At 38.9% G+C, this 24,310-nt stretch overlaps 1 protein-coding gene and 3 pseudogenes across 1 annotated transcript; all 4 read right to left on the bottom strand.

Moving 5' to 3' along the window:
• Nucleotides 1-8,053: 8,053 nt before the first annotated feature.
• LOC146481111 (uncharacterized protein KIAA1958-like) lies at nt 8,054-9,629 on the bottom strand (annotated as a pseudogene).
• Nucleotides 9,630-10,835: 1,206 nt separating this feature from the next.
• LOC146481110 (uncharacterized) lies at nt 10,836-15,614 on the bottom strand (annotated as a pseudogene).
• A 50-nt stretch (nt 15,615-15,664) lies between these two features.
• LOC146481109 (zinc finger protein 862-like) lies at nt 15,665-17,067 on the bottom strand. Its single transcript, XM_085109012.1, has 3 exons — nt 16,687-17,067; nt 16,192-16,652; nt 15,665-15,947 (listed from the first exon to the last, which is right to left on the bottom strand). The coding sequence occupies exons 1-3, from the start codon at nt 17,065-17,067 to the stop codon at nt 15,665-15,667; spliced, it is 1,125 nt and encodes a 374-aa protein (XP_084965138.1).
• Nucleotides 17,068-17,695: 628 nt separating this feature from the next.
• On the bottom strand, nt 17,696-18,128 carry LOC146481108 (uncharacterized; annotated as a pseudogene).
• Nucleotides 18,129-24,310: the final 6,182 nt, after the last annotated feature.

Genomic DNA, 24,310 nt, shown 5'->3' with positions numbered 1-24,310 from the left:
TCAAAGTCAACAGCCTGTGAAGCTTACTGCTTCAATTCTACTTTATTATTGTTATCCTGTTGGACAGGTTTGTCTTCCAATAAACTGATATGTTCCTTGTAAGTGTCGGTTTGTTGTACATAAATGACCAGGTTGTTACGCATTTTAATTAGTTCAGCTTCAAGATTACACATCGAGGACCGCAGTTCCGACAAAGAATTTTAGTTACGAGGTGACAATCCACGAGTACAGTCCAAGGAGTTCCTTCATTTCCAGTCGTGTGATGCCTTTGGAGTTTCTGGTATTTTTTGGACTAGATTTGTTTTTGGGGATTCTGACTTATTTGGTAGGCCGATAGGTTTAACGACCCCATCACTTACTAGAGATTTGCTGCTCTTCTTTGTGAGGATAGTGGTGAACATTTCCCTTAGCCGTGTTGAGTTGGCTTCAGCTTCAACAGCTGACACCTCTTGCTCCTTGGCATGACCTTCAAGCAAACTTACAACTTTGTCCTTTAAATGCGGAAATTCGGCTACTCCCCAGGACTCATACGCGATTCCCTGGCACATGATCACGCCAGTGGTGAGGTAGATGTGGAGAGTAAACAACAATTGTACATTTGAACTATCTACTTCTGAGACTTCTTTCGCCGCGGCCTCGCGTTTGTTGTCGTGGCAGGAGTGGCAGACCTTCAATTCAATGCTCAATCAATCAATAAACTTTAATTACCCTCGAATTTACAGTGTAGCACTGAAGTGCTAATATCTTCGAGCCAACTACATTAATGAATAATTATAATAAAAAGTTAATTCTATATAACAAATCAGATAACTAACTACCTAGACAACTAACTTGCAAATTATCATGATGTAGAAAGGTTTGCAGTTCCTGCCCTTTTAAGTAAATTATTGTTCCCAGTGGATATTAGTCGTCGAAAAGAAGTAAAATCAGAAATAGTGCGGTAATGGTCAGGAAGAGAATTCCAAGATGTTGCTGCCAAGTAACTAAAGGAATTGATACCATAAGAAGTGGTCAGTGGTTTGGGCAAACAGAGGATATTATGGCCTCTTAAAAAATAGGTGCTAAAGCGTAAATGAAACATATCTTTTAAATATCTTGGATAATCAGAAAAATGAAGACATTTAAAAAAAGTAAGAATCATGTTTTTGTAAACATGTCCTGTCCTCATTTAAGTTATTGATCCACTTGACCGTAAGTGTACTTGAATCCTTTAGAGCATCAAAGTACTCGCGCTGAATCGCCTTTATCCAGTGTAGGATGTTGTCTTCTGAAGTCTTGAATGCCACACAATAAGCTGAAGATTTATAAAGCTTGAGATCGATTTCTTCAAATGTAAGCTTCCTCTGCCTGCCCGTTCTTTCCGTTAACAGAGTCAGAACGTACTTGGAACAAATTTCTTCCATCTGCCCTAATCCATATCCAGAAGGACTATCTAGGCGAAAAATAACGCAAGCGCACATTTCATGTGCATACCAACATGCCACGTAAATGCTCCGACATTACTCGATAGTATCAATTACTCAATAGTATCTACAGTATGGTAACTTCCAAAAATAAAACGGAGTAAAACACATTATGTCTCAAAAACAACTTTCTGGCCCCTTAAAGACGGTGCTGCAGGTTAGCCTTTACAAGAAGAAAGAAACTAACAAACTAACAAAGGCTACAATCAATAATAATGTCCAACAGTGTTCATCCATACTAATGGATACCATTGTATATTCTAATTGTGGTTTGAAACAGCAGCAGCCTTCAAAAGCACAATCTTGTCCACTGGTCGTACTAGCTCAGAGGTACCGTAATAAGTCAATTTAGCACCCGGGGCGCTTATTTACTTTTAGGACCTCAAGGGAGAGCGCTTATTGAGGACTTGAATTTTTTGAGAAACAACCTAATATTCAAAACGAAACTTTAATAAATATTAAAATAACTAACAATAACAGAAACGTTAACAGTAACAAATTGTTGAAAGTTCAGTTACTTTTAAGAGAATTGTTCATTTTAGCGGTAACATATATACATGTATGGTACGGTGAATGTTCATGATTTTATCTACGGTAACTAACAATAACAGCGACTGAAACAGAAATAAATGGTTGAAAGTTCAGTTGCTTTTAAAAAAGATGTTCATTTTAGCAGTAATACATGTAAACGGTATACATGTATGGTACAGGGAATGTTCATGAGTTTATCTATTCGATGTCAATGACTTCAGTGTGACTTGCGTCAATTATCAAGCTGTCTGGTGCCGCATCCTCCACGTCAGATTCTGTGATTCCGTCGAAAGGATCTTTGTCGCGTGAATTGCTCATGGCTTGTTGGACAACCTTGAGCCATTCTAGTCCTGCATGTTTGCTCGTTATCAGGTCGCATTTACCCAAGAGATTTTTATGGAAACCACAGCCACCCCTTGCGGCCTCATCGATGCATCACTCACAGCTTGAGCTACTGTCACTCGAGATCAAAGCATATGTCAATATGAAGAACTTTGAAGTTAAACTTCGACTGATATAGCTTATTGTTTATCGCTCAGTAAATCTGCTATCAAAGTATCCGTGCAGGACTCAAAATTTTTCAAACAAATTGATCGAAAATGGCAAATGAAAAGTTGTCAGTGTTGTAACACTTCGATTAGTTTCATTCGCAATTTGCATGCGTGCTGCTTTTGTTTGTTTTCCTCAAATGTTGTTCATCATTTGTATAAAGAATGAAACTTTTTTATTTGGCAAGCGTCAAATAGCGTTTGTGCAGTATTCAAGCATAATTGTTTTTATCTTCAGCAAAACTGCAAACGAACACCGCTGTCGGTACGCCCATCCGCAATTGAAAAGGCTCCATACGAATGATTTCCATATTTTTGAATTTCCCGATTCAGAGTAAAAACATCTGTTTCTTCGTACTAGAAAAGTACACCCAAGAATATTATTTTTGGCCACTTGTGTAAGTAAATACACAAAACATGGATTACAAGCAAATAACACCATTGCTTGCACACGTGCAAAAGCCGACAAGAAGATACTTACTTTTCAAAACAGTAAAGTGCACCTCATTAACATCAATAATAAACCATCAATATTTTTTAGAGGAAGGATATTTCTTTATCTGAAGGTAATGAATTCCTTTAAATTTTGATTTAACTTGAAACAATTGAGAACAAACTCGAAGGAAGTCACAATTGATGTATATTACGGAAATCCACATACGCAGAACACATGTAATCTAAGGGCATGAATTTCAACGGCTAGAGAAAATGCATGGATGGCTTGCGTAGGTAAAATTATGCGATGGTGTAAATCCATGCACCTAAAACAGTCCCGAGACTTGTTTCCTATGTGATGACTCCAAAGAACAGCTGCATTTCAAGGCCGCATTTCATGTTTTGTGCGGTTTACTCGAGAAAAAAATCTATTTAGCAGAAGACAATAAAATCACAATAGGCTATAAGATGCTATTGTGTTGGGGCCTCATCCTTTTGACCGCAGTAAATTTTCAACCTAGGTTTCGTCTTGTGAACCACGCTTTCACGCGTTCTGCCCTTGCAGTTCACATGTGCCAATGTGCATATGGATTCAGGTGGTGCTGTTTTTGCTCAAAATCAAACTACATGTTTGAGCGAGATTTGTGTATAAGGCAAAGATAGTAAATAAGATGGTAAATGTGCCCTTCCTTCGCAAAAACTGCTAAGTATCAGGGGAGCTTCAGAATAAATGGCACTCGAACTTACAACACCATCCCGAGAACCATTAGACAGGTAGCGGCGTTCAGTGAATTTCAAACCAAACTTAAGTGCCATCTTAAGCAGTAACGCCTGCAGTACATGCTGCATTTATAACTTAATTATTTCTCTAGTTTTTTTTATGTTTCAATGTTTTGCCTTGTGCTGTGTCAGGGCTGCATTTAAACCAGCTCTGCTAACTTGGATGCCCCTGGATAAATATTGAATTAAATTAAAAAAATAAAAAAATAAAATACTGCATTTACACAATATCCACATACCGTAACAAATGTGAGATAGATGTACGCATTTGAAACAACTTTACTTTTACAGTAAATGTGAAGATGATATACTTTTTCTCAAAGAAAACAAAGATTTACAAATATGCTGTAAAACAGTGCGTTTGCTCAGCTTTGGTCATATTTGCAGACAAATCAAATACCGTGTTTGCAAGACATTTACAAGCCGGCAAAGCAAACGCAGTAAATACCGCATTTACCCAATATTCACACCGTTCCTAATGTGCAGAAGGAAGTACACATTCAAGTAAATATCAGTAACACCACACATTTGCTCCAAGGAAAATGGATTTACGTGGTGAGCAAATGAGGTAAAATATCATGTTTGCTTGACTTTAGTCATATTTGCCCATAAATCAAATCTCATGTTTGCACGACATTTCCAAGCAAAGAAAAGCCGATAAATATGAGTAAGATCACAAATTTTCTCCAAGGAAAATGGATTTACAGGGTGGGCAAATGAGGTAAAATTTCATGTTCGCTTAACTTTGGTCGTATTTGTGCAGAAATCAAATCTCACGTTTGCACGAAATTTGCAAGCAAAGAAAAGCCGGTAAATATGAGTAACATGACACATTTGCTCCAACGAAAATGGATTTACGGGGTGGGCAAATGAGGTAAAACATTACGTTTGCTTGGCTTTGGTCATATTTCGATATTAACCAAACGTCATGTTTGCACGACATTTACAGGCAAAGAATAGACAGTAAATACAGCTTTTACGTCAACATTGCACACTTTAGCAAATGTGAGAAAGAAGTGTAAATTTAAGACGACTTTACTTCAGAAGTAAATGTCATCAAGTTGTCATTAAGAACACACATTTGCTCCAACTAGAAAATTGGATTTCATGCATTGAGAAAATTCTAATTCTGCGTTTATGCAAAGGCGGAAAGTAACGCATTTATTGGATATTTAATCACACCTGTGAGAAAGTGTGGCAAAACACATTTCAGACAACTTCACTTCAGAACAAAAGGTAAAGTTAAATACAATGAATTCGACGTATTCACCAAAATTATTATTCTGGGATCAAAAACAGTGCTAACGTTAGTCATTTCTGTCAGTACATAAACAAACAATAACTTTGAAAAGCCTCTACATTTCTAAAAGAACTTATTTCATAACACTTCTCAAATATGGTCTCTCTAAAAACAATCACTCTTTGAACGGTAACCATTGCTTTCTTCCTTGTTTGCTTTGGAAAACAACAAAAAGTGTTCACTTGTTGCAAAATAACCAACACTCTTAAAACAGTATTTGAATAATGCATTACTTACAATTTCCCACCAAGCAATCAATGTATGTGCCAGCTTCCACAATTTTATCACACAATTATATATTTCATCATAGTTTTTTTAAAGAAAAAACTATCAATTTACATTTAAATTAAAAATTAATGCCTGTAGTGTGACCATGCAACTTTAACAGCTGAAATTAGAAGTTCCATTAAATGTCCATGTAATTAAGGGAATTGATTTTTTTCTGAACTAAACAATTTAAAAAGAAAACAATTACCTCAGTGTTATTTAAACAACATGTCCACCCTTTCATAGTTGTGCCCCAGTGAAGAGCAAAAGTCGTTTCTGATGTGAAATTTTTAAATATGAAAGTAAATGAAAAGATTTTTTTGTCATTATTTTAAAACATTTAATGTTACGATTTTGTATCCCCCCCCCCTCAAACACCAAAAACAAACATGACATGTCATTTCACTATGCAATTCAGAAAACCATGAACACTTTTATTTGAACAACGGGTAAACAGATCAAGTAAGGCCTTAAGTGACATGTACCGTATTTTGATTTAATCTGAGCTTTTGCCAATTCACGGCATCATCAGCGAATGAGAAAATAATCCACAGTACAGGATTGTAAGATGGAGTAGTGGTGTGGACAGCACAACTAATAAGTAAGTCATGGTAATAAACAGTAGACAATAGTTACAAGTATAGATAATGGCGACAGCAGTAAATAATTAATGATCAGTTCTGACAAGGACAAAGGAAAATACATTATCTATACTTGTAACTATTATCTATCATTTTTAGCATCACCTACTTATTATTTGTGCCACCCAAACCACCACTCCATTTTGTTATCCTGTAATGTAGATTATTTTTCTCATTCTCTGATGATGCTGTGGATCATCAAAAGCTCGGAATTAAACGATATACAGTAGTTTAAGGACAACTTCAAACTATCATTTGACTTTGACACTTTCTTATGCTACAGCCAATCAAGCGCAAGATCAAGCTAAAAGATAAGAAACACAAACCACAGAAAGGATTATCATAAGGTTTGTAGCTTACTTATCTCTTGGATTTTTCTTTCCAGACACCATACATAAATATAGCAACCATGGTTTTATGATTCATAATGTAATTAACTGCAAGTAAAAAGTACTTAAATTCTAAATTATTGGGTGAATCTAAAAACTTTGAACACATTGATCAGTTTCACCTTGTCATTTTAATTGTCTGATGACAAATGAGATGAATCAAAAGCCAGAGGCCACAAAAACAAGTATTATTTACAGCTTGCGGTGTTTTCATCTGCACCTGTTGCATATGATTGGCATGACTGTACACAATTATTTAATTATAGCGTTCACACTTTTTTGATTTGCATTGCAATAAACAAAAAACAAAGAACCATTATTTTACTCGCACAATGCAAAGAAACTGGCATCCTCAGGAGCTGGATGGTTTGAAATGATGTTGGTATGCTTCCTTTCCACAAGCATATTGGTGCTTTTTGCACTTCTATGCCGTGAAAGTTTTTTGTCCAGACTTTCCATTAAATTATTCAGTTCACGACTGCGCCAGGTTAGTGTACTGACACTGAACACTTTTTTATTTTCCTTGATCAACATCTGGACTTTGTTGGCTAGCCCTGTTCAGCTACTGACTGCTCTTCAGATTCAGACAAGGATTGTTCCGAAGACATGTAGACAACCTTCATGTAACACTTGTAATCCTCTTTCTCTTCTGCTATCAAGGAGGTTGACATTTCTAAAGCCTTTATTCTTTGGTTCTTTTTCTGTGTGTGAAACAAGGCAACGACAATATTATTCTAACTTAATACTGTAAACTTAATTCTGGCTATGACCCCTCCGAAAATAAACCACCCCAAATCCTCAGATCCAACCTTCCCTCTGATGATACTGATAGCCCAACAAAAATAAACCCACAGATTGATAGGATTACTTGTTTTAAGCTGTTATCTTACTGTTTTTAAATTATTAAACCAAACTCATTTTGAAATGCAAAATTCCCTCCAATAAAAAGGGTCGGGTTTAAAATCCTAAACACAAAGTTCTTATGGCTTATAACGTATACAACTTTACAAAGATGTTTGGGTAAGGCTCCCAACGATAGTGAGCTTAGCAGGGTCTGGGGGTGAGAAAGAAAGGAAGGGTGCCTATGGAGATTCTTTTGATGCCACTGTTCCATGATACCAGATTGAGGTATCGTGATCTGATTAGTTGGAAAGCTCATTTTTGAAGCTTTGCAGAGAATATTGACACTCATTTAAAGAAGCTTACTTCCAAATTATTTTCGTGATATGTTTACTCTTGCAAGCCAAATACATTCTTATAAAACAAGAAATTCCAACCTTTTCTATATACCTTATTGTCGCACTAATCTTTGAAAATTCTCAATTCGGTTTCAAGGTCCTACGTTTTTCAACTCGCTAAGTCGTGAAATTCAAAACAATGAAAGTATCAGTTTGCTTGGCAAAAGACTTAAAAAATTCCTTCTTTCTAAGTTAAATTGACTCTTTGTTGAGCCACACACCTTTTCTTTACCTTTCCTCTTTTTCTTTCTTTTTTTCTTCTTTAAAAAAAATTAATTGGAATTTTCAATCAGTACCCTTAACTTCTATGGTTTATCCTATAGTTCTAGGAAGCCTATAGTTAATATGCCCCCGGCTTCTATATAGGCTTCCTAGCCCTTAACACATTTAATACTGTAAATAGTTAAGTACAAAAAAAAAAAATTAATAAGTATGTGAGAGAAAACAGTCAGTGTTCAAATTCAGTCTTCATCAGAGTCAATAATGTAAGCTCATTTACGCTTTCGTCTTGGAATACTTGGGCTTGTTATCTCGCCGATCTGAAATTCTACTCTCGAAGAACTGGCTTGATTTGTTGACTGCGGCCCAAAGTAGTTTTGGATGTTTACACTGCAGTTGTGGAATTGCTGAACTGCTGGGTCGTTTGTTCGTGTAATTGGAGACTGGATGTTAGAATACTGATGGGCGAGAGAATAAGCGCCTGCTTGGCTGATGGCTGCACCTAGCGAAGTTGATAAAGACGTTGCATATTTGCTCGATGGCACAACATCATCTGTTGAAGGTGGAACTGGCAATGAATTCAAGCTTGGCAGCGATGCTGTGGAAGAACTTGTCGTTGTGGATGGTCCAGAATAGCCGCTTATGATTTGTGACAGAGTCCTCCTTTCTTCTTCATCAATCTCGTCGTACTCATCGAGCGCGGTTTTGTTTGCATGGCCCGTGATTTGAATTATTTTGTGCCTTGGTTGTCCGGCTTTCTTCAATTTGGCAACAACTGCTTTTTTGGTGAAATGATTTGAAATCTTTTTTCCATCAATGCTGATCGTCTGTGCTAGGGTCTTCATAATGCTTCCAAGTCTGTGTTTGCCCATCCTGGACTTGGCATACCAAACTTCGGTTTTCCGATGCTGTATTATTGCCAAGTACAAAGGTGCCTTCTCAGAAATTCTTCAAAAACCCGGGCTGGATCTCTTGGTCCACCGTCTGTGGCCCACATCTCTTGAGGAGTTTTTCTGTGTTTTGCTGAAAGGCCACTGGAACGGGTCTTTGTTGGATTTTCATTGAAACAAACGCACTTTGCCAATTCTCCTCCCCGGATCTTGATCCACGCAACTTCAAAATCTTGTACATACACGTCGTAATGGTCTTGACGGCCACGAAGTCCAAAGTAAACCTTTGTGAGAGCCACTCCATCATGCTCGCCTAACATACCACTTGACCAGAAGGACTCTTCTTCGGCAGAGTTGTACGGCAGGTTGTGATTCTTTCTTTTGCAGTAACCATTCATTTGTACTTGTTTTGCTTTTGCTTCAAGAACAGCCCTTGAAGATGAGAACTACAGACTATTTATCAAACTGTATGGATATTTCTGGCTAGATAGGTACCGTTCCAGGGCCGCTTGCATAACTTTAAGTGAGTCCAGTTCATACTCTGAGCCGTCTTGCTTTCTCACTTCCAGATAAATTTTTTTTTTCTATACTCTCGTTGATTTGACGTGACTTTGCCCAGGAATACCAAACTCTCATGCACATATTTGTACTTCTTTTTGTGTTCTTGTTTTGTGCTTCTTTAATTGTTTCTTGGATTTGGTCAGTGGAAGTAAGTGGAAACCTGGACTCGTCTGGTGCCGGTAAGTTGTTTGTTGTATCCGCCAGGACCGCTCGCTCGCTCTCTCGGTTTGTTGTATTTAAGACTCCAAGGACTATCGCTATTTTCTTTACTTCCAAGGCTTTCTAAATCAATTGTATTAAACAAGCTGTCAAAGTCTAAAGATAAAATGTCTCAATAAAAGTCACTGGACCAGTTAGTTTCCTCCATTTGTGACCTTCCACAGGAAAATGTACACTAACGGGTATCCGTGAAACGGGTGAAACGCATGGGTATCGATCAGGTAGGAAACGGGTTGATAAGCCATTCGAACGGCCAAGGTGAACAACAGAACGGCTAATTAAGTACTCCAAACGGCTTGTAAGAATGGGCGAACGGCTCATGAAAATTTTCGAACGGATAGAAAGGCCGTTCGAAACGGGTGAAGTGAACGACCAAACAGCTTGAATGAAAGAGTGAACGGCTCGCTTGAACGAGTGAACGGCTTCCTTGAACGAGCAAACGGCTTGCTTGAATGAGCGAAAGACTTGCTCGAACGAGCAAATGGCTCGCTTGAATGAGCGAACGACTTGAATAAACGACTTGCTTGAAGGAGCGAACGGATTGTTTCTGCACAAGAAGAACGGACCGAAATTTGCACAGACTAACTGAACTAAAGAACTCAACCATAAAGTTTTATGTTTTCGTGTAGCGAGTTGCATTTTACAATACCGTAGACTTTGGTGGGATTTTCAACATTAGTACGGTAGCTGTTGTCTGCAATGTTTTCTGCTGTTATCGTGTGGTTTTAAATAAGGTTTGTCCGATTCTTCAGTGACATATTTTTGGAAAAAGCTGCATAAAAAGTGTGAACACAATCGTTTCAGTGTGTGCTCCGTTCGCCATCTTGTTTTTTCAATAATGCAGATAATTGGCCCCAAGTCCCAGTCCTTTTGTCAAGGAACACACGTCTCTATGACAACCAAAGACAAAAACCGCTTTACAACACTTCTCTATGACAACTAAAGACAAAAACCGCTTCCCGAATGTAACCTGCGACCAGGTGTTCTTTTTGTCAGGGGAGCGCGAAAGACAAAACACAACACAACGTTATTATGGCCTTCATGAAAGTTGCTTGTCCAAATAACAGAAAATATTCAATTCTTGGAGCAAATCGTCGAAATATTTATAAATTTGACGTTTACATTAACTTAATTCTTCTTAGAAAAAAGTTGCTTAATTTGGCTTTATTGTGTCCTGAAGTGTCTTGGCGAGTTGCATCTCCGGTGACATACCACACTCAGTTTTAAAACAAAGAACTGTGAATTTTAATCTAAAAAGCATAATATTACATAAGTTAGGAAGATTTTCGACCCTATCATGAGGAAAAAGTTTGTACATGACATTACACCGAACGCATGGGAGATGAGTCCTTAACTAAACTTTTGCGAATAGCGCGACACTTTTCCCTCTGATGAACCTCCAGGCCCTATCTTTTTCATCGTTATTACTTGCTGGGAACTTTGTAAAAACTAACAATTTTAATGAGTTTAATTTGGTGCTGTCGAGGCATTTTTTGTCGTAGGTTCCATCTGTGTTGCTGGAGGCTAGCTCTTCTTTACTGAAGACAGATGACAGGAGCTTCAGGGCGCAGAGGTGCCGTTCTCTCTCTCTTCTCAGGGTCTCCTGAACCCTTTTTATCGTCGACGGGGTAACGCATCTACCAATCAGCTCCACGCCAACATCCTGTTGTGTACTGGTTGTTGTTTTCCTTGTCTCGCCAGGTAGTTCGTCCTTGCAAAGCCTGCGTAGTTCGTCGATGTTTATTGTTGACAGGTCTGGCTGGTCTGCAGAAGAATCCAAGATGTCTGGGATGTCACTAAAGGAATCGTTGTTGACTGCGGTATCGATCTGCTGAAAAAAAAAGCGCAGTGTTAACATACACATTATGTGATAACCGTCCATATTAACCAACATTGTCAACAATTTTTACAGGTTCTTTTTTTTTTTTCGGGGGGGGGGGGGGGGTGATTGAACATACTTTTCTCACCGTCACAAAGTTATCCTCTTCTTGTACCGGCTCCAGGAAGTCGATGCGTCGCTGAAGGTTCATCTCGAACTTGGACACGGAGGCCTGTATTTTTTCCAACAACCTATCTTCCATGTTGATTACAGAAGCTTCTATTTTCTCCAGCATCTGGGTGAAGAAGTTTGTTACACGTTTAGAGTTTCACACTACACGGGTCGGAGAAGATTGACAATCCTTTCACCAAAAACTCCTAAACGGCCAAACATGCACTTCTAAACAAAACATAAAAAGCTTCAAAAACCATCACCTATTGCTCAAGACTCGTAAACGAACGAACGCACGCTCCAACCTTAAACAACAATGACAATAACTCATTCAACGCCCATTTTATTACTCAAAATTCGCTCTCTGAACACTGGAAGTTCAATTTCAATCACTTATTATTATTCAAAAATGTAAGCCGAGTGAACCCATCCTCACACACATTTGTAATTAAGCCTTTGGAAATTCTCAACAAATTATTGGAACTTATGTCTGGCTTATTATGCATTCAAATTTCAAGCTAAAATGTCGCGCATAATTATATAAACATTTTACCTTAACAAAATCTTCCTGCATTTGCTTCTGGTTACTCAGAATCTTGACGTTTTAAGGTCACGGCATTCATCTTCTTTGGTGGCGAGCCGTTGCTGAAGGACAAAAACCTGATCTTGGATGCCCGATGTCACTGGTGCTGTAGGTGCAACCGCTGGTGTGAAAGGTACCTTGCCTGCTTTCTTAGCGTCCCGCTGTCTTTTCCAATCCACCTCTCGCTTACTTTGTTCGGCCAAAAACTGATCATAGGGATGGAGAATTTCCACGTCATCTGTCTGAAAGATAGAAAATCAAATGATCAAAAAGAAATTTTAACGAAGAAGCGAACACTACCCGATATTTACGGAGCAGCGTTTTATTCTATGAAACCACAGTAACACGCTGTTAAAGTTTTCAGTGATATCCACAAGGAAAAATCCACGGTAAAGTAAAGAAAAGTAGGAACAGCAGATTATTACATATTGAGTCCATTCCCAAAATCCGAACAGCATTTTCTTCCAAGAAAATTTACATTTTTCTCTGCCGGTAGCTCATAGAATTTTGGTAATTCATCTACTATTTGCGATTTTGTTGAGGCGGCAATCTAGTAATCAGCAACATAATAAACTTTACCTGCTCTCGTGCAACTCTTTTCCTTGGAGGCTCTGACACATCCGAATCATCTACTGGTTGTTCCAGTGTCACCTGCAAGTTCTACTGTGACCACTCCAAATCTTTTTCGGCCAGTTTAGTTTCGTCATCTGTGAAATGTACGTGTAGAGTTTTAGGTACGTAGGAAGGGGTGAGCATTTGTAAAAGTATCGATAACCATAACGTACAACGCTTTAGAGTATTTTCGCTTTTAGCGAATAATTTCAGTCTCGAATCAATGACAGTGTAACATACGCTAATTTATTGTATTTCGGTTTTATGCTACCATTTGATACGACCAGGCGAATCGACTGCCAGGCGAAACGGCCTCAAACTGTAAACAGTGTAAAATTAAAAATTCGATAGAAACTTACCGTTTAAAGCAATGATCTCTGCCTGTACTTTTTTCCTTGCCCAGTTAACGTGAACAGACTGTCCCACGGTAAGATCGACGTTTTTCTCTACAATAAGGCGCGTTGGTGCAATGCCAGTCTTTCCCTCTTTCGGAAAGAAAAACAGTGCCCTGGAAACACGTTTTGCTGTTCGCTTGCAAAGCTGTCTAAGTGACATTTCGCGGCCAATTGAATGAAGAAATGAGACTGGAAACTCTTACATGTGATTGAAGCAACTAATGAGTGTGAACTAACAGAGTTCCTTTTATATGCTTCACCAAGGGTCTAGCGGATCAAACTTCCAGCATTTTGATTGGATTGATAGGATCAAATTAGCATATAAATGATCCACGCGAGATTTGTTTGCATGTTAATTGGCGTCCTCAAAAGGTTCATGCGACGTGCAGTTTAGTTTCTCTATTGGCGCTGAAGCAGATTTCTATCCGTGTTACAAACATTAGGCTGTTTGCAATTCGCTAATTACTTCGACGCTTTCACCAATAAAAAAAACCTTGTGTTGAAGTGCGTGCAAAAAGTAATGCCATTACCAATGTCATTGAGACCCATGCGCGACTTGTGACCCACACAAAATGTGCGAACTTGTGTAAATTCGAGGTGAGAATTTTACGTCGTTATTAAGTAGTCGGTTTATGTCCATTGTATATCGCAGCAAAGACTCGTCCAATTAAATCAAATTCATTCAGCTATGTGAAATTTTCGATCCTAGGGTACTGTTAAAGGCAGACTTTGTTGTGGGTGTTCATATATTAAAGTTTATCAGCAACAACAATCAATTCACTCAAAGTATCCTGCTATCGAACACAATCGAACGCTCGATTACCGAACGGTCACTAATCGTACTCAATTGAACGTCCGGTTACCAAACTCCTGCTTGGATTTTTTTCTGTTTGTTCCATTTAATTATCATCTATCTTATCATATTAACAATAAAAGTCACTGTTAGTTAGTCCATTGTCAGTCTATGGCAGTGGTAGTATCTTTTCCGCTGGTTCAATCGAATTGGGATGGACGCCTCGCCGCGGAACAACCGATGGAATGGTTGCTATAACGACGCATTACGCGGTGGCCCTGGGGCGAGTGTTCGTTATCGTAAACACGGTCTGAGAGTATAAAAACTTCCGAGGATTCCTTTTTTTTTTCGTAAACAACATAAGACGCTACAGAGACTGAGAAGATACGAAGATTCTTTGCTGGGATGACACATTATAAAGGCACAATGGGAAGGAAATGGATAAATTGTGAGTGGTTGACAGAAATAATGTTTTTGTTCGAGTTTTTCACGTTTTGTGTTCATTCAGTGCACTGAACACTGTTGTAATCACCCGAAGTTGTATAGCAAATTATTAAACAAAGGTTATTATGAGATTTTATTTTCTGATGCTTTTTACGCCTGAGACGCTTTTATTTAGAAACTTAAAACAATTTCTCTAGCGAGTTGTCTGACTTTTCGAACGGCTGTTCATAATGGCCTTTCGAACGGATACATAAGTCGTTCGGGCGGATGCAAATTTTTGCTGAATGGATGTCACGACCCGTTCGAATGGGTGATGATTTTAACCGAACTGATACCAGAACGGCTCGCACGGCTGCTCAAGTCGTTCGAACGAATGCTCAAGCCGTTCGAATAGATACGCAAGTCGTTCAAACGGCTGAGAAACGGCCAGCAAACAGAATTCCGTTCGAAAACGGGAGCTCGTTAGTGTACGTTTTCCCGTAGAAGGTCACATTTTTCTTTTCCAGTTAAAGCTGGACAGCTTACCTGGTCACAATTTTTTCATTGATTTTGATTGGTTATCATGTGCCATGTAGTGAAATTTCATTAGCCAGTGGCATTTGCCACTTGATCTTCATTGGTTCTTGAACTGTCCGATTTGACCTGTCCGATTACAAGCTTCTAGTAATCGGACAGTTTTGGAGCTACATAGCGAAATTAAGCTATAAATATGGGCTGTTAAGAAACAATCATATTCAAGCATTTTGTTATTGACACAATTAGCAAATTTATTCCTGGAGCAAATGCGAATAAACTGAATGGAAATTTGCAGTTTTGCATCGTGGTTAATGTGTTCAATCGAAAATGCAAACGTGGGATTTGTGTAGTGCCTGCCAGCATTTGCTATGCTGGTAAATATTCAACTTTGGTATGGTGAGCAAATCTGATGCAAATTTGTATAGCATTTGAAGATTTACTTGTGCTGAGAAACTGAGGCAAATTAGTATATTTACTGCTGGAGCAAATGTGAATAGAACGTATGCAACCAATCCCAAGGGATTCTAATGACAATGACATGGTGACCATGTTGGTTTACCATAACAAACCATCTCTTTTGTTGACGGTACACCAACATGGTGGCGATGACGTCACGTGCATATGCTCCATAAGCTAAACGGAAATATGCAGTTTTGCATCATGGTTAATACTTTGGCCATTGCCATCGTGTGATCAGTCCCCTCACAGCGTTCTAAAATTGCTTTAGTGAGCAAATCAACAAGTGTACCTCCATCCTTCTTAAGCTGTTCAACCACATCATCTAGACCTGGCAATTCCATGCCCTGATAACAGCAGTCATTGACCTTGGCCAAATAGTACCTGACGGTTCTCAGCTTGCGACTTCTTTCTCTTTCAGTGCAAGTAGATGTTTCTTGGCCTTTGCCATGGCAAGGGAAACAGTCACGGCATCAACTTTTGTTTCATGGAATGCAGCTGAAAGACATGCTGCTGTTTCCGAGAGGTCAATGAAGAAGCATGAGTAGATAAACATTTTGCCTGATTTCCATTTCCTTAGATACCCTTTCAGTTTGGCTCGATCATCAGCTTTCACAGATTTGTAGCTGCTGCAGGACACAAGATGCTGAATGAAAATACCAAATTTACCTACCAGGCCCCAGTTGTTCAAAGGGCAGATAATTTTATCCACTGGATAGTTCGCTATCCGGAAGATAAAATGTGTGCAAGATTTTCCCGATAATCCTATAATTTGAGAATAGAGTAGAAACATATGTCAAATTTAAAGATGGTATTGTGTTGAAAACTTGCCAAAGGCATTGGTTGGAGTACATTTGCTCCCCTGGATAGCAACTTATCCAGTGGATAAAGTTATGCCCTCTTTAAACAACTGGGGCCAGGACTTTAAGCGCATTATGTTTGTGTGTAATCCGTCTTGTTCCACTCGCACGATTTGGTTTCACTGATCCTTCAACAAACTCTAATGAATCTTTGTAAATGTTACTCAGCTCCTGAAGACTTCGCAGCCGTTTAGGACTCTTCTCGTACAGATAGCAGAGCTTCAGTAGGCAGTCATCAATTTCTTTAAAATAAGTGCTGCTGAGAGCATCTTTTAGTGCCAACTCCAAGTGATATGCAATGCACCAGACAAATAGAAACCATGGAAACTCCTTCTTCAGAATTCCATTTATTCCTCCCTTCTCTCCTCTGTAAGTACTGCAGCCATCTCCTCCAAGTCCCACGTGCACTGCAGGTGGAGTCACTGTTGTTACATCTTTCAGACCTGCTTCAATAAGAGCCTTCTTTATGCCATCAACGACACCTTGAGCTGTCGAAGTTGACAGACTTTTTAGGAGAGGTACCTCGTCTTCACTGCCATCTCTGGCTGACGTTTACTGCCGGTTCTCCATCTGGATCAAAATAGAGGACGAAAATGGCTTCTTGGTCAGTGACAGAGCTATCTGTGGTCCCATCAAACAAGATGCTGTAAAACGTTGCTTTGGCTATGTCTTTTGACAACGGTTCCTTAAGCTCCCCTGCTTGAAAGGATAAGAACTCACGTGCAGCGGTATGATTGTTGTGTGTGGAGCCAAGCCGAACACCATGCCTTTTTTCTAGTTGAATGATCTCATACTTGATAAGCGGCATTTCTTCTTTCACTACAAAGTATGAAACGTCAAACTTCTTCTTGAAAACTTCTTCTTGCTCTTTACTAAGTTTGAACTCTAGAGGTCCCTGGTTTCCCGTAGGCACTGGAGGGGAAGGGGCCTTCCCCATTCTTCTCTTGTACAAACTCAGGGCTTCATTATGCGCATCTAATTTTGATTCATCAATTACATTGGAAAGCTAATTGGCTGAGCCATCAATCCACGATCTTGAAAACTTACATTTTTGCCTTATCGCTTGTTCAAATTCGACACAGACGGTGCATTTCAGCGAAGAACAAAACTTTCCCATTTTACTTTGATCAACTTCATAACCAAGGCAAGTGTCTGCTTCAAAAATAGCTATATCATTCTTCCATTTCTCAACTGTGGAACAAGTAACTCTTCTCCCCTTTTTATTTTCAGACTTGTTTGTCTTTCTTGGTGCATCTGGTTCCATCTCCTCTTCGGTTAGTAGAAGAAAAGTTCATGTGTGAGATTTGATTTTCTTGCATACTAATTTAATACCTAATGTTTTGCTCGTATGCTAATTTCCTAGGTTCACAAAAGCATGATTGTTATGAACACTACTGACACACACTTTTCCAGGCATGTTGTTGAAGCCATTCAAAAAACTTGCAGCATGTGTTTTATCAGTTCTAAAAGCACTGGTCTTGTGCTTCGTGGTTTTAAACCTGCTCGTTTTTTAAACATTATTTAAACTACTGCAGCATGGGATAAATAAAGAACTGCTGGCCAGGGACAAGTTAGCCAGGGCAAAGCAATGTAACGGTTTACCAGATATTACCACAGAGTATCACACACATACCGTTAGTCATAATTGTTGTCCGACTCAAACGCGCTATCTGAATCACTGTCTCCACCATCTGGTAGTTTCATCACTGCAGTAGCAGCATTAACCTCAAGTTGAAGCTGATCTTCTTCCTCAATCTGAACTGCTTCGCTGTCATCAATATTCTCAGGCTCTTCGTCTTCAGTTTCAGAAACCTCCACTTGAACTGCAGCATCACTCGTTAAAACTGTAGACGTGTTGGCCAGCTTTCTTTTAGGCTTCTCCTTTTACCACTGTTGGACTGACTCCTTCACAACACTGGTGCATTCCCTTACTTTTGGACCATTAATAGAAATTTGCATCAGTGCCTCAAGCATATCATCTTTGATTGTGCTTCTCATCCGCGTGTTAATCCCTTTCCCCCCCTTTTTTTTATTGCAGTGGTAAAGATACATACCAAGTGTTACATGCTGTGGAGGAGCCAGAGGGTGAGATCGGACGTCGGCATATAAAAGGCGCTTCTGGCTGCTGCCACAGTCCATATATGATCTCACCCCGCCCACCCAGACCAATGACCGCTCGTCAGATAGACCATGGCACTGGGAACTCCTTTTGAACAGTGCCATTGGTTCTTTAACGTCCCACAGATTATTATTAGGAACAAGTGTTGTGAGACAGGACCTACGGCTTATCATCCTTATCCGAAATTGATTGCTGAGGCACCCCTCTCAGGCCAAGCGTTGCTTACCGGCAAAGAAAGGCACACCTCAGTAATGCGAAACATTCCAGGAAAAAAATGCTTGTAAGTTGAATGCAGTGAGTGCATGCGCTCTAGCAGCCACTCTGTTAGGGACTTGCTCATCATGTTGTTTGTTGGGTTAGCAATCTCAGGTGGAATGTCTTCTTTCATTTGCAAAAAGTTATTTTTCAACTTGTGCCACTCGGAGCTTGATGAAGAGTGTTTTCTATTACAGTTAGTGTAGTATTCACCGGCAGTTCCTGTATTTTAAGTACGGTCCGTTGGCAGGCCTCATCTTTGTATTTGTTAATCTAAGTGAAGACAAAAAAAGCAACTCATATTCAGTGGACCTTAATTAGATTTAAGTGTACTCAAATACACATAATGAAGCCTACATAATATAACAGAAACTTCAAGATAATACTAGCCATATGCTGGCTGGTCATGACAGAATGTTAATTTATTGGCCAATTGTGTATAATGCATGTTAAGTTTTTTTTACTTATGATGAATGTTATAATTTATTACATGATTATATCCTAATATATATTTAATGACATTGGGCTACATAAAGTACTAGAAGTATGGAATTAAGTATCCTGCATTTTTAAATACCATTTTAGCACGTTTCCAATACTTGGTATTGTTGAGTTGATTTCGCCTATATATCAGGCTTTCTGACAACCTTCTCCGGATTTCATTGTCACATCCTCCTAGTTGTGGGAGTGCCTTGATTACCTAGAAATGAAATACATAACAACACGTGAATTAAAAAAGTCCAATAAAGTTTACTTTCTCCTTAATTATAAATAACTTCTGTAAGGGATGCTTGTTTAGACAACAAACAAACCCGTGTTTTTATCAAATCACTGATATTTTCAAGGATTTAGCTTAAATTGCCTCTCATAATTGCCTTTTCACGCAAGGTTAATGTCATGTAATACAACTGTTAAACCTTATGATAACAAGAGGATCACTATTTTATCTATCACTATATACAATACAAATGTAGTCCACATAGTTTCCAAACCCGTAAACACTGCATTGAAATTGTAGTCTGGCCGTGATTAGAGCCTTTAGTCTTTAAAGTCATTAAGACTAAACCATTCATTTGATGGATCTGTTTTGAATCTACAAGCCGGGCAGTTCGTACTGTTTTGATTTAAATTCAAGTTTGATTACACTGTTGTGATTTGACATGTACCAAACGGTGCAATAATGTTAAATTCACGTTATAATTTAATTTACCTTCTTTATGAAGGCGTCCAAAATTTTGTTGTCTATATCTCTAAGAAGGGGTGGCCTTTCCCAGAGACCACACCGTCTAGCGGCAACTCTCAACAACAACTCTCGCATCGCGGTCTGTACAAGTTATCGAATGAATATCGATCGGCCCGTTTCCATAGCAAAATAGAGCATATAGATAGTTCAATGAAATTAATGGAGTAAAGCCAGCGAAAAAACCTGGCAATTTTATACACCGATCGGCATATAAAATTGCCGATATCTGGCATGTCAGATATCGTCGGCATTCGCCACGTGTTCCCACTCCCGCATATTTCTACATTTATTGCTGCGAATCGCCGTGCAGTAAAGTCAACCCATCAGGTTGGGCGATATATATTTTTTATCTTTTTTTCTTATCTTGAACTTTCCATACATTTTGTCTGTATAGCAAACCAGCCGTGAACTGCTACTAAAAATATATAGTTCGAGGGGAAAAAATACAGGAAGATGTATGGAAAGTTCAGAACACGACTGGACACTTTCTAGCACTTCTATGTCCCTCCAGTTTTTTCTTAAAGTCCAGCTAGTGCCACTGAAAAGTTTTCAATACATGAATTTTTCAGAAGCGATGTTTCATGAAAATTATTTGACATCGGATTTCCATACAAACACTGTTATTGCCTACTCGTCAAAATTGGATCGAAAACCGTGATAAGGCCTATTTAATGCCAAGGCTAGGGTCCCGGGCTGTGGTTGCACTCGGGACAAAATCTAAACAAGTTTAGTTGTGAGAATGCGTTTCTGCTCAAGCGTAGCTATAGCTGTCGCCAGAAATACTCGCCTGAAATAGTGCACACCAAAACACGTCTGTTTAGGAAGTGGCACAAAACAAAATCGGGAACGAACCTAAACGCGAGTATGACCGCGATGTCTTCTTGTCCGTTTACAAATCCTGTGTATACTTGCAGCATTTTCGTTTAGCATTTCCTTGCTTATTGTTTGCTTATTTTGTGCCTGGCGTAGAACTAGTGTTGGCATTTGCATGAGGCAAGAAATTTGTGCACCGTTGGCTGTGCGCAGGTATAAAAAGAAAGCCTAAAACAGGGCGATTTGGCGTTGATTCCATTTATTGCAAGCGGGTTGCTCTCCACTTTTTTAGAAAAGAGCGGGAAATTAAAATTATGAAAGAAAATTAAAAATGGTAATAGGACTAAGTAGAGTACAATTCAGGGAATAACCGGGCGAGTAATTTTAAATCGGTTATTATTGTTTGATCAAGGCTATTTTTCTGTCTCAGCTGGAACGTATGCAAACATGGAACTCAATATGTGAAGCTTTAAAAAGAGCTAGATTCATTTTTATGTAAGCGGTTCGCTTCACTCAAGGCATTTCCTTTGTTGAACGGTAAGCAAGACTAAAAATTAATTCAGGTTTGAAAATACTTCGTGTTTCACTTATCATTTCAGGCAAACAAGAATATGTTCATTCTTCTGAAATGCCAGAGACTGCTTTTTGCGCAATGAAAAAATCAAAAGACGAAAATACACAGCAACCCTATTAGTAAATAATACTGATCAATGAATTCAACTTACCCTAAATGTCTGTTGTGCTTTGGAGCCTTTACCGTTCTTAGATCGCTTCTTTAAAAGATCTTCTGCACTGTAGCTGCCAAAAACTCTGCCGTTTTCAGCTAGTTTTCGGTGATCTCGTCGTCTGGTTTCTCATCACCACTTTGTTGGTCATTGGAGATTACGCTAGTAGCTGGCAAAACACTGGCTAGGAGGTTTGGGTTTTTCTTAACGAGTTGTGTGAACTGGTGAACAATGTTTTGCTCAGCTTGATTTGCCATTATTTATACCAAACTGAGAAAAGGAAAAGGTGACTAAAAATCTCAGTTACTCTGACCGCCCGAAAGCGCAAACAGCAAAGTGCAGAGCCAAGAGATTTTGTACAAGCACTGAGGTCCACCGGCAGATTAATTTGGCACCTTTTCTCACTATGACCCCGTGATTACCCATAAATGGTTAAAGCGTTGTCATGTGAGCGCCGCATACGTGCTAAACAGGCGCATGCACCATGAATGGACCATTGATCATCACTCATTGCGCGGTAAGCTTGAGTTGACATGCCGTATTCAAAACAACATTTCAATGAAAAGTCTCGCATGGCTAAGAAAAATATCCGGAAAGGCCGTCCATGTCCGTGTACGATTTGCAGATTTCAATCTTTACAATCTGAAAATGCTGTCAAAAGACACCTTAAAACCTTTGGGCGATACGAAAGTGAACTGGAAAGCGGGAGCGACGACGAAGGAAGTATCGATCACCAGCTACAGGAAGACGTTGGCGAGAATTTACCTGACACTTCAAGCTCGCAAACAGATGAAGGAAAAAGGAAACGTTGCCGAACTCAACAATCGTTTAGTAATTCTGTGATCACTGAAAGAAACGATCCCGGTTGTGAAGTGATGCAAGTTTGAGACACAAGCACGGGTGATGAGCACGAATAAAACTACTGATCATTTATACAGCTCTGAATCAGAAAACAGTAGCCCGACTATGTATGAAGAAAAGAGCGATTTACCATCATCTAGGAGAAATGATAACCATGATCAGTTTATAAATGAATCTTCAAGTTCATTAATTAATTCTAGCTCAGAAAGCGAAGACGAAACTCATGAACAGGACAGCAATTTTTATACAAGCCAAAGAGCAAAAATTCCACTTTTTAAAAACAGTGAGTTTACTGTTCTTCAAACGCTAGCGGGTTATTTCCAGTGGTTCACAGAGCATCCATCAATCAGCAAAGGTGTCCTTTCGGGAATTTTGCGATTAAAGAAGAGATTACTGCCACAGCCTAAAAACCTGCCAGGGACTTACAAAGAAGCATGGAATTTTGTGAAACCTTTCTTGCTCCCTTTTGAGACCCACCATGTTTGTCCAAATGACTGTGTCTTGTTTCGCAAGACAACTAGATACGATTATTTAAAGCTAGTCAGCTGTCCAGTTTGCGGCACAGAACGCTATTCGGCTAATAAAAAGGCCAGGAGAACATTTATGTACTACCCTCTCGGTCCGCGATGGAGGAGAATGTATGGAAGCGCAACCATTTCAGAACTTCTGCAGAATCGTCATTATGGCCACGAAAAACAAAACGTTATGCATGACATTCACGATTCACCCTGGTGGAAAACTCTATTGAAAGGAAGGTGCATGGAAAATCTCATGTATGGAAGGCTCAAAAACTGGATTCCTCTGATAGCAAGCATATATATCCTCTGTGGTGCAGGTTGATTTTGGAAATACTAAACATGTTGGAAGAGTGATTCATTTTTTAGCCGTTCCAGTTTCAGGAATCAACAAGGAAATTGCCACCATTGAGATTTTCACTGTTTTTGAACAAGATCCTGACAGTTGTTTGTATTTTATTAACACTTTGTCATTCAATGTAACAACGCTACCTCTCGAATTCATTTCAGTCCCTTTGGTAACAGCTATAGATGATGACAATGAATTCAATTTGTGGATACTGAACATCTAATGGACAAATATCAATTGAAAAATCGGAGAACTTTTGCAATGTGTTCGGCTCAAATAAGATAAGATTTAACGACAAAATAAAAGCTAATTAACTCGAATTAGGCCAAAATCCAAAAAAATAAACTTAAGTCATGTTAATTTGTCACTCAACATTAACAAACTTTCGTCATCGTGTAGAATAAACATATCCTGAGGTTTTTGTTATCCTGGAAAAGCAAATTGGAGCTGGATATCCCGCCATGTTTACCAAGGTTATTTATTCACCTTGCCGACTTCCCTAATTGCAAACTGTTGTCGACAAGTATTGCTTACATTTGGGCTTACATTTCAAAGGAAACAAATGCTGTGAATTGTTAGGGGTTTTAATTAAAGTCTTGGAGAAACGTCTTAATTCCTTAGGACACGAAATAAGCTTACACTTTAAGCCATACAGTGTATTTTCCTTGACCAAGATGAAAATGCCTGTGAGCAAGCGCTTGAAGTCGTACATGGTAATTTGAAAAGGAAGAGAAATTACTAATAAACAAACAATTTGCCGATTCCTCAAGACATCAGGATGTCAAGACATTTATTCATGGATAAATATTCCAGTTCAGGGAAAAAGAAACGTCTGTTTTATAATATTTGTAGCAATTTCAAAACTGATAACTCCCGTCTACGAGTAGAAAGTAAAACAAATACACACTCGCATTTAGCTTTGATTATTGAAAGAGTTAAATAAAACATACCCGTTCTTTCTATTCCTTCCCCTTTAATGCTGCACCACTAAGTTTCTACAAATGCCATACATTTGCTTAATCAGCAAAGGTTGAATTGAATCTATTTTCTCACAGCACACGCATTGAAGACCATTGAGCATCCGTTCAAAAGATCTTTCAAAACTCCGGTGACGTGTCACGCAACCCCAAGTTCAACCTAACTATACCAGAAACTGTTTCAGAATTCGCACACTGAGTAGCTGCAGATAAAACCTATACTACGTTTTCACACTGATTCTCCCACAGTTGACAAAACCTGAACATCGGAAATTTATACCTAATCAATTCATCTAGAACATTCCAGAACACTTACGTCATTG

Source organism: Pavona decussata, unplaced genomic scaffold, assembly GCF_977016875.1.
Source record: "Pavona decussata unplaced genomic scaffold, jaPavDecu1.1 SCAFFOLD_51, whole genome shotgun sequence".
NCBI lineage: Eukaryota > Metazoa > Cnidaria > Anthozoa > Scleractinia > Agariciidae > Pavona > Pavona decussata.
This window is presented reverse-complemented; position numbering and strand designations above follow the sequence as displayed.

What these genes read in the sequence shown, in the direction of transcription:
- LOC146481109 (XM_085109012.1), bottom strand. Translation starts at nt 17,067, where the DNA reads ATGGGGAAGGCCCCTTCCCCTCCAGTGCCTACGGGAAACCAGGGACCT. An exon ending in ATCCAGATGGAGAACCGGCA is followed by an intron (nt 16,653 to 16,686) that starts GTAAACGTCAGC and finishes AGTGAAGACGAG; the next exon opens with GTACCTCTCCTAAAAAGTCT. An exon ending in AAACATAATGCGCTTAAAGT is followed by an intron (nt 15,948 to 16,191) that starts CCTGGCCCCAGT and finishes GAACAACTGGGG; the next exon opens with CCTGGTAGGTAAATTTGGTA.